Source organism: Otolemur garnettii, unplaced genomic scaffold, assembly GCF_000181295.1.
Source record: "Otolemur garnettii isolate 467f Iridium unplaced genomic scaffold, OtoGar3 scaffold00003, whole genome shotgun sequence".
Lineage (NCBI taxonomy): Eukaryota > Metazoa > Chordata > Mammalia > Primates > Galagidae > Otolemur > Otolemur garnettii.
This window is the reverse complement of record NW_003852398.1, coordinates 35,455,706-35,464,933: the sequence shown is the minus strand read 5'-3', so window position 1 is coordinate 35,464,933 and position 9,228 is coordinate 35,455,706. Positions and strand designations below refer to the sequence as shown.

General features: G+C 35.5%; 1 protein-coding gene across 14 annotated transcripts in view; it reads left to right on the top strand.

The window, feature by feature from the left end:
• LOC100954037 (ankyrin repeat and KH domain-containing protein 1) overlaps nt 1-9,228 on the top strand; it is a 172,935-nt gene that overhangs the window by 73,589 nt on the left and 90,118 nt on the right. For 13 of the 14 annotated variants that reach the window (XM_023515894.1, XM_023515880.1, XM_023515893.1 and 10 more), the window contains exon 10: nt 4,167-4,276. The exons of the other annotated variant lie outside the window; for it this stretch is intronic. In XM_023515894.1, coding sequence (XP_023371662.1) covers nt 4,167-4,276 — 110 coding nt within the window. The remainder of the gene's footprint in view (nt 1-4,166; nt 4,277-9,228) is intronic. 14 annotated transcript variants of the gene reach the window in all.

Here is a 9,228-nt window from a genome sequence, read left to right as displayed (position 1 = left end):
AAAAAAAAAAAAAAAAAGAATCTTCTTTCCTTTTTTTAGATAGAGTCTCACTCTGTGCCCTGGGTTGAGTGTCATCATACGTCACAGCAACCTCAAACTCCTGGGCTTAAGCAATCCTTCTGCCTCAGCCTCCCAAGTAGCTGGGACTAAAGACGCCCGCCACAATGCTGGGCCATTTTTTTGTTGAAGTTGTCATTGTACTATAGGTACCCGCCACAATACCTGCCTGTCTTTCTGTTTTTAGTAGAGATGAGGTCTCTCTTTTGTTCAGGCTAGTCTCAAGTAGTCTGCTGATCTTAGCCTCCCAGAGTGCTAGGATTACAGGCATGACCACAGCACCTAGCCTCAAGAATCTTTTTATACCTTTCTACATTCTTTCTATATCCTTCTCTTAAGCTAAAGCTATGCTGTTATAAGATGTTTTGTTTTTATGAGACTGGGTCTTGTTGTTTTGCCAAGCTTGAGTATGATGGTGTCATCATAGCCTCCTACAACCTCAAACTGCCTCAGCATCCCAAGAAGCAGAACTATAGGCATGTGCCACCATACCCGGCTAATTTTTAAGTTTTTTGTAAAGATGAGGATCTCATTATATTGCCTAGGCTGGTCTTAAACTCCTGATCTTCAGTGATCCTCTCACCTTGGCCTCCCAAAGTGCTGGGATTATAGGCATCTTACACACACAACCATGTAAGATGTTTTTAAAAGAAGGAATAAATGGGGGCAGTGCCTGTGTAGCTCAGTGGGTAGGACCTGGCCACATAACACTGAGGCTGGTGGGTTTGATCCTGGCCAGGGCCTGCTAAGACAACTGTGACAACTTCAACAAAAAAATGGCCCAGCATTGTGGCGGGCGCCTTTAGTCCCAGCTACTTGGGAGGCTGAGGCAAGAGAATCGCTTAAGTCCAAGAGTTTGAGGTTGCTGTGATCTGACACCACAGCACTCTACCCAGGGCAACAACTTGAGACTCTGTCTCAAAAATAAATAAAGAAGGAAAAATGCTTATTAAGAAATTATTGAATAACAGAGCCACCTGTAATACCACACTTTGGGAGGCTGAAGCAGGATTGCTGGAGGCCAAGAGTTCAAGGCTGCAATGAGGTATGATTATGCCACTGCACTCTAGCCTGAGCAACAGAGTAAGACCCTGTCTCTAAAAACAAACGAACAAAGAATAAATTATTTAATAACAGGCATTCTGTTCTGCTCTTGTGTTACGTCTATTGATTGTTGTCATTTCCTATGTAGTAAGAAATATTGTAGATATAGGAAGTGATACCTAATGATGTTATATAACTTTCCTAACATTACCAAGCTAATAGTGACAAAGTCAACATTAACATTTAGAACTCTTGACATTGTTTATTCTATAGCATCACTGTTAATTCTAATATCTAGCTCCTTTTGCTGATTTGAAATATGTGGTTCCTAGAACTATCTCAGCATTTAAGAATCACTTTTTTTACATGATCACTACCTAAAATTTCTTTTCCCCAGGTTTAAGTGTGATTTATTTACATGGAGTTCTTCTTATAATGTTGCATTAAGGAAGACTTCAGTAGGGGTATACATCTAAAAAATAACTAAAAACCTTTTGTTACGACATTTTTGTCTAATACATAGACTATAATGAAGTCATATCAAAAGGATTTAGGAGTTCACCTGACTGACCAAAGATATTTAAATTGCCCCTTCTTCTAACTATTTTTACATGAAAAAGAATGATGACTGTGATAAGGTAAAAACCATCCTGTAGGTCTAAAAAACAATTTAGTGCATTGAACCCTAAGAACCTATCACTCAGTTAAAACTGGTATTTTAAAATGTTTGACTCGTGGTCAATCTTAAACTTCATCTATACTCTGATCTCTCACTTATTTTTAAAAATTATTTTTACTGAAACATTTTTAGCTTTCAGTTTTTAAACTTTAAAACCTTTTAATAACATTATTACTATTTTAGCATATATATATAAAAGATACTTCATAAAAAACCCACAATATTATTTTTCTACCTAAAATTGTTTAATAATAGTTCCTTAGCAAATATTCAAGCAGTTTTCATATTTCTTTGGCAGTCTTATAAATATGTGTGTGTGTCTCTCATGACTTGTTTGACCTAGAATTGAAATAAGATTTGTGTAATTATTGTTGATCTATATGTGTCTTTGTTTTTTTTTTTTTGAGACAGAGCCTCAAGCTATCCCCTTGGGTAGAGTGCTGTGGCATCACAGCTCACAGCAACCTCCAACTCCTGGGCTCAAACGAGTCTCCTGCCTCAGCCTCCTAAGCTGGGACCACAGGCGTCCGCCACAACGCCTGGCTATTTTTGGTTGCAGGCATCATTGTTGTTTTGGCAGGACCTGGCTGGATTCGAACCCCCTTAGGTGTATGTGGCTGGCGCCTTAGCCACTTGAGCCACAGGCGCCGAGCTGAGATGTTTATTCTTTAGGTTTCACAGAGAGTGGATTTTGCGAATTATAGCTCCATGATTTTATTTAACATATATTTCTGTCCCTTGGATTTTCCACAATTTGGTAGTTAGATCTAGAGACTTAATTATATTAGTTTTAATTTTTTTGTTCTGATGGACTACTTCAAAGACAGAATATATGTATTTTTTGGGGGAGGTAATGAATGTCTTGTTATCTTTCTTTTTGTGATATTATTAGCCTTTGATGATCATTTCTTAGGTCCATGAATTAAGGGTTACAAAGTGGCTATATTTAAATGTTTTTTATTCTTTCCTTATTTATTAGCTAGAATACATCTAGGAAGAGAAATTTCCTCATATCAATTATGTGATTGCCTTTAAATTAAGTATAACTTATATTGGATTGGTAGGATAAATGTTTAATTTTTCCCTCTTTTATTTCCTGGTTTCCAAAATAATGAGGTGGTTTTTAGCATCCTTCAATGGTGACCAGTAAAGACTTTTTTGGTTTGAATATCATTTCAAACTTTTGTTTTACTTGTTTTATTTTTATTTTTTTAGAGACAAGAGTCTCACTTTGTTGCCCTTGGTAGAGTGCTATGGTGTCACAGCTCACAGCAACCTCAAACTGTTGGGCTTAAGTATTCTCTTACCTCAGCCTCCCAAGTAGCTGGGACTATAGGCGCCTGCCATAATGCCTGGCTATTTTTAGAGATGAGGTCTGGCTCTTGCTCAGGCTGGTCTCAAACCTGTGAGCTCAGGTAATCCACCTGCCTTAGCCTTCCAGAGTGTTAGGATTACAGGCATGAGCCACCATTTCTGGCCTCATCATTTCAAACTTTCGGATTTAGACCTACAGGATGGCTTTTACCTCATCGCAGTCATCATTCTTTTTGATGTAAAAATAGTCAGAAGAAGGGGCAATTTAAATATCTTTGCCCAGTCAGGTGAACTCGTAAATCCTTTTGATCTACGAGTCAAATATAGTGTCTAATAGTTCATTATAGTCTCTAATAGTTTCCTTGCTTTCTGATATGGTAGGGTCTTCTGGCCTCATCTTAGACAGTTTCTGCTCCACTCTTAGAATCCATCATTTCTACAAGAAGCCATAATTACATTTAGTAGGAAATGGTACTTTACAGTCTAAGGCAAAGTTGCCATTTCCACTTGGTCTATCCTTGTCTCTAGAACTTTTTAATTGGTCAGGGCTAGGAAATACATATTTTCCTTATAGATGAAATAAATCATGAATTCATGTCAATAATTTCAATTCACAAACATAGGGTTTTTACTTAAGTTCAATAATCTTACATCTGTGTTTTCTCTTAACCATACTAAAAATTTCTATTCTCTCCAAATGATAACTCACTTGACTTATACCACAGTATCCATAGAAATGTCTCAGAATATAAACCAGCACTACCACTAATGTGATTTCTGAAAACTACTTGATATTATTTGTTTTCGCAGCTCTTATTTTCCTTAAGATATATCTTACTAGTGTAGTGATGCTAAGGCAAATTATAGTGTTTAAAAATTATATGGTTCAGTTCTTTTCTGTGTGGCTAAAAGTATTTTTGTAAAGCATATTTAAAGGAAAATCAGGATGCTTAAATTGCATTTTTATATTTTCACATTTTGAATTGTTCACTTTAACCAGATTGCAAAATTGGACTAGCTGATATAATTTTACAGTTCACAGAGTAAATGTATGATTTGTTTTGTTTGCTAGGCGCTAATGTGCATGCTACAACAGCAACAGGAGACACAGCCTTAACCTATGCTTGTGAAAATGGACATACGGATGTTGCAGATGTTTTACTTCAAGCAGGGGCTGATTTAGTAAGATATTTTAAATTTCAAATATTTTTGCCTGAATGTTAATATTCATTCATACTTTCTGTTTAGAAAATACTAGTAAAGATCATTAGTTCACATACGTGTGTACAATAACCTCTAAAAAAAAGCTTGGCTACTTGTTCTAGTTGTTGGATGTATTGAACGTATTTGAAAATACTTGGTATTGAATAAGGGCATATTATTTCTTTTACTAGGTAAATTATTAGTTTGTTTCTTTCATTCCACCCCTTTTGACATTTCTGTACTTTTCAGACTCCCCTTTGTTAGACATATCATGAAGTCAGTGATGTGTTCATAGAATAATATGTCAAATCACTTTGAATGACTTTCATTTTATTATTTTAATTGACGTATAATAATTAAACATATTTATGGGGTACAGAGTATTATTTTGATTCATGTTTACAATGTGTAATGATCAAATTAGGGTAATTAGTATATCACCACTTTGAGTAATTTCTATTGTTTAACTGATTAGACATAAAAACAAAGCTATTATTGTTAATCATCCTTCTAACAACATTATTACAAATTCTATTCTTTTTCTGTTTTTCTAGTATTTTCCATTTTGGCTTTTCATAATTTCAAATTAGTTGGCAGGTTCCTATGGGTAGTAATTCTTACAACCGTTGTCCCACTTAAAGAGTCACGTTTCTTGTGGAAATGTGTGCTTTGACTAGTTTTTATTTTGTGTGGGTGATTTAAACTGCTTTGCTGCAGTTTCTCCCAGAATTCTCTTATACGTATATTTCATTAAAAACTATGCTAGACATACTCAGGTATAAGTGTTGGAGAGAATTAGCTTTGTTAGTTTTAGTTATCTAGAAAAAACTGCAAATATTGCCTTTTATTTATTTATTTGAGACAGAGTCTTACTCTGTTACCCAGGCTAGAGTGCCATGGAGTCAGCCTAGTTCACAGCAACTTCAAACTCCTGAGTTCAAGCAATCCTCCTTCCTCTGGCTCCCAAGTAGCTAGGACTACAGGCGCCCACTACAATGCCCAACTAATTTTTCTATTTTTAGTAGAAACAGTGTCTCACTCTTGGTCAGGCTGGTCTTGAACTCCTGAGGTCAAGGAATACTCCTGCCTTGGCCTTCCAGAGTGTTAGGATTATACTCTGAGCCACTGTGCCCTGCCAAGTATTGCCTTTTAAATCATTTCCAATAACAGACCTTCTTAATGTTCCAATTTTGAGAACATTTTTAGAAAAAAAATATTGAATAAAATAAATGCATAGTTTGATTATGCTGTTTTCTACTAATGCTAAGTATTGCAATGAGAACATCATTCATTCTTATCAATCATAATCTGCCCTATCAGTTAAAATTTCTGAGAGGTGTACTTTTCATGTCTAAGAATTATGACAGATATATTAGGTAGATCTCAATCTTCTGACTTCTTCCTATATCATTTTTTTCTTTTTTTAGAGTTGTTTTAGATCATCTATAAAAATTAGGAATTGAAATATTTCAGCACTTGAAATAAAATAGAATATAGCATAAAAGCTTGGATACTGTAAGCAAAGTTTGATACTTTTCCCCTTGAATTTTAATCTGGAGTTTCTCTTCCTTTTTTCTTTTTTTATAGCAAACTCACTCACTTTACCTGTTGAGAGTACTTCTGAAAAAATTAATTAGGATAAAGAGGAACTATCTATTAAATGTACTGTAATTTTAGCACTCTGGGAGGCTCACGAGTTCAAGACCAGCTCTGAGCAAGAGCAAGACCCTGTCTCTAAAAATAGCCAGGCATTGTAGTAGGAACCTGTACAGGAGGTAGTCCCAGCTACCAGGAGACTGAGGCAAGAGGATCACTTGAGCTAACTAGGAGGCTGAGGCAAGAGGATCACTTGAGTCCAAGAGTTTGAGGTTGCTGTGAGTTAAAACACCATGGCACTCAACTTGTGCAACTGAGTGAGACTCTGTCTCCAATAAAAAATAAAATAAATAAGTAAATAAATATAAATGTACTGTAATGTACAGAAATGATACTGATTTTTGACTGAGGTAAAAATTTGTTATTAAATATTTTAAAGTACTTTATTTTTATAGTCTTCTAGTCTACTGGAATTAAGTAAATTGAGTGTTTATGATTTAGCTCCTTGGAGGAATTACATTGAATGAGCAGACAGAACTACTTGGATTTACTATATTTATTTACATTCAAAATGTAACATTACAAATGGCTCAGATAAATACATATCTTAATTGTCATGTACAAAGGAAATGCTTTTATTCTGACATAATTATGTATTTTTCTTTTTGGTGATCTAATTTTGCTTTCCATATTTATAGATAATTATAGACATAGTATATAATACAGTTTTTTTATCTTTTCCACTGTGTGTTCTATCATAATCTTTTCTTTATTTTGCTACATAGTCTGTATATATATGACTCTTGCACAATATTTCATCAGGTTGGTAAACCATAATAGTTTGTTCATGCAATTATTGAACTTTTAACTTGCTTTTCAATTTTCACTGTTATAAATACTGTTAGGTTTAATAACCTCATGTGTGTAGCTTTTTCCTTTTCTTCTTTTGAGTTATTTTTGCTTTTTTTGAGATGGAGCCTCAAGCTATCCCCCTGGGTAGAGTGCCATGGCATCACACTCACAGCAACCTTCAACTCCTAGGCTCAAGCGAGTCTCCTGCCTCAGCCTCCCAAGTAGCTGGGACCACAGGTGCCCGCCACAGCGCCTGGCCATTTTTTGGTTGCAGCCATCATTGTTGTTTGGTGGGCCCGGGCTGGGGATTCAAACCTGCCACCTTAGGTGCATGTGGCTGATGCCTTAGCCGCTTGAGCCACAGGCGCCGAGCCTCTTTTGAGTTATTTTATGTATTGGTTTTAACTTTTAAAAATATATTCGCTTAGAGAGCAATAAAAAAAATTTACCTATGCCATACTTTTGCTATCTTTGGAGAGATACCTCAGTTTTAATATTATTTCTTTTTCTGAGTATAAACAGCCATATTGTTCATAGAAAATGTAGAAATGCTGGGAGTGGCCTGTAGTCCCAGCCACTTGAAGATAGCTGGAGCCCAGAAGTTTAAAGCTGCAGTGTGCTATGATTGCATCTGTGAATAGCAACTGTATTCCAGTGTAGGCAACATAGTGAGACCCCTTGCCTCCCCTCTCTTAAAATTTTGAAAACAAAAAGAAAATGTAGAAAAGTTAATAATTTTGATGTTTGACAGCTATGATTAAAATTTCTAATTTCAGGCTTCATTGTAAGCCAGAGGAAGGAAAATGTCCTAGTCAAAAACAGGAAGTATCAGACTAGAAAACAATTTTAATGTTTCGTGTTTGTTTTCATCTCTATAATTTACTTCAAGCCAGAGCACTTATGGCTTGACCACATTCCTTCAGCCCCCACCTTCACTATGAATTCTCAAGTTCAAAGTAAAGAACTTGCATAGTTAACAGTATAATTTGGATTATGAAACGCTACTCTGTTTCTTTCTCTTGCTTGCTTTGAATTTTGACCTACTTTGATGTCCATATTTTCTTGGCATCTGTGCCCAACCATTTTATTGTTATAGTTGGTTGGTTAGTGAAAGTAGTTTTTTGTTAATGAAAGACAGCTACATCAGGTCAGTTTCCAAGGTCCCTACGGATAATGTGGCTACTCACTTGCTTTAGGTGGCAACATTGTATTGGCTAACACTTTAGAAGTTTTGATGTGATGAATGTGTTTTTCAAACCATTTGTGAAGGTGGTAGAATCTCTTCATCATGGCATGTTAATTTCAGCATTAAAGCTGTGATACATTTATTAAAGTAGAAAGAATGTTTGTCATCTGTTAAATATACCTTCACACATATATGCCAACAAAGCTAAAGTTGGAATGAGAGAAACAATACATAAATCAGGTAAATAAGTATTTCTTGTCTCCAGCTTCTTGTGCCTTTCATTTCTGAAAGAGGTATATGCCATAGTATAATTGATCAGTAGGTTCTGAACTCAAGAAATATTTTTCATAACAGGTTGAATACTGTGGCTCATGCCTGTAATCCCAGCACTTTGGGAGGCCAAAGTTGGAGGAACACTTGATGCCAGGAATTCAAGACTAGCCTGGGCAGCATACAAAGCAAAATCCTGTCTCTACAACAAAAATTTAAAAATTAGTTGGGTATAGTGGTATATTCCTATAGTCCTAGCTACTTGGGAGGCTGAGGCAGGAGGATCATTTGAGCCCAGATTTGAGATTATAGTGAGCTGTGACTGAACCACTGCACTCTAGCCTGGGTGACAGAATGAGACCTGGCTTCTAAAAAAAATTTTTTTTAAATGAAGTATTTTCCATAATAAACAACTAACTTAGATATTAGAGAAAGCAAATGCATTCTAATTATGTTCACATAGAGAAATTTTGTGATCTGACTTAGAATTTTGTAGGCCTGAATTACTATTTAAAAGTAGATCCACTAAAATGAAGAAATGCTTGTGGAAGACATCCTATAATCCTGTATCTCAATAGCAGGTCTAATGAGTAACAAGGGCTATACTAAGCTGTTGAGAAAGCACTGATGACAGTGAACATTAGAAAGGGCACATAAATTTTTATGGTGGCCATCACATTATAGTCATGTCATACATGAACATGTCCCTCCCTCACTGTTCTCATCTATAAAATGAAATTTAATAGTTATCTTCTGTACTATAGTTTACCAAGGTCATGTAAATATTGGTAATTTAGGATTTGGAAGGAAGATAATACAGTATAATACTTTCTGTGATAGGAGATATGAAACTGAGATTCTTATTTTGGTTCTACTGGGTATCCTTGGACAAATTACTTAAATTCTCTAGGCTTTTGTTCTTCTTTTTGTTCTCTTCTTTCTCTTTTTCCATTTTCTATGAGGGGTTTGGACCAGATGATCTTTAATGACCTGGCTGCAGAAATCTAATTCCGTGATTTTTTTTTTT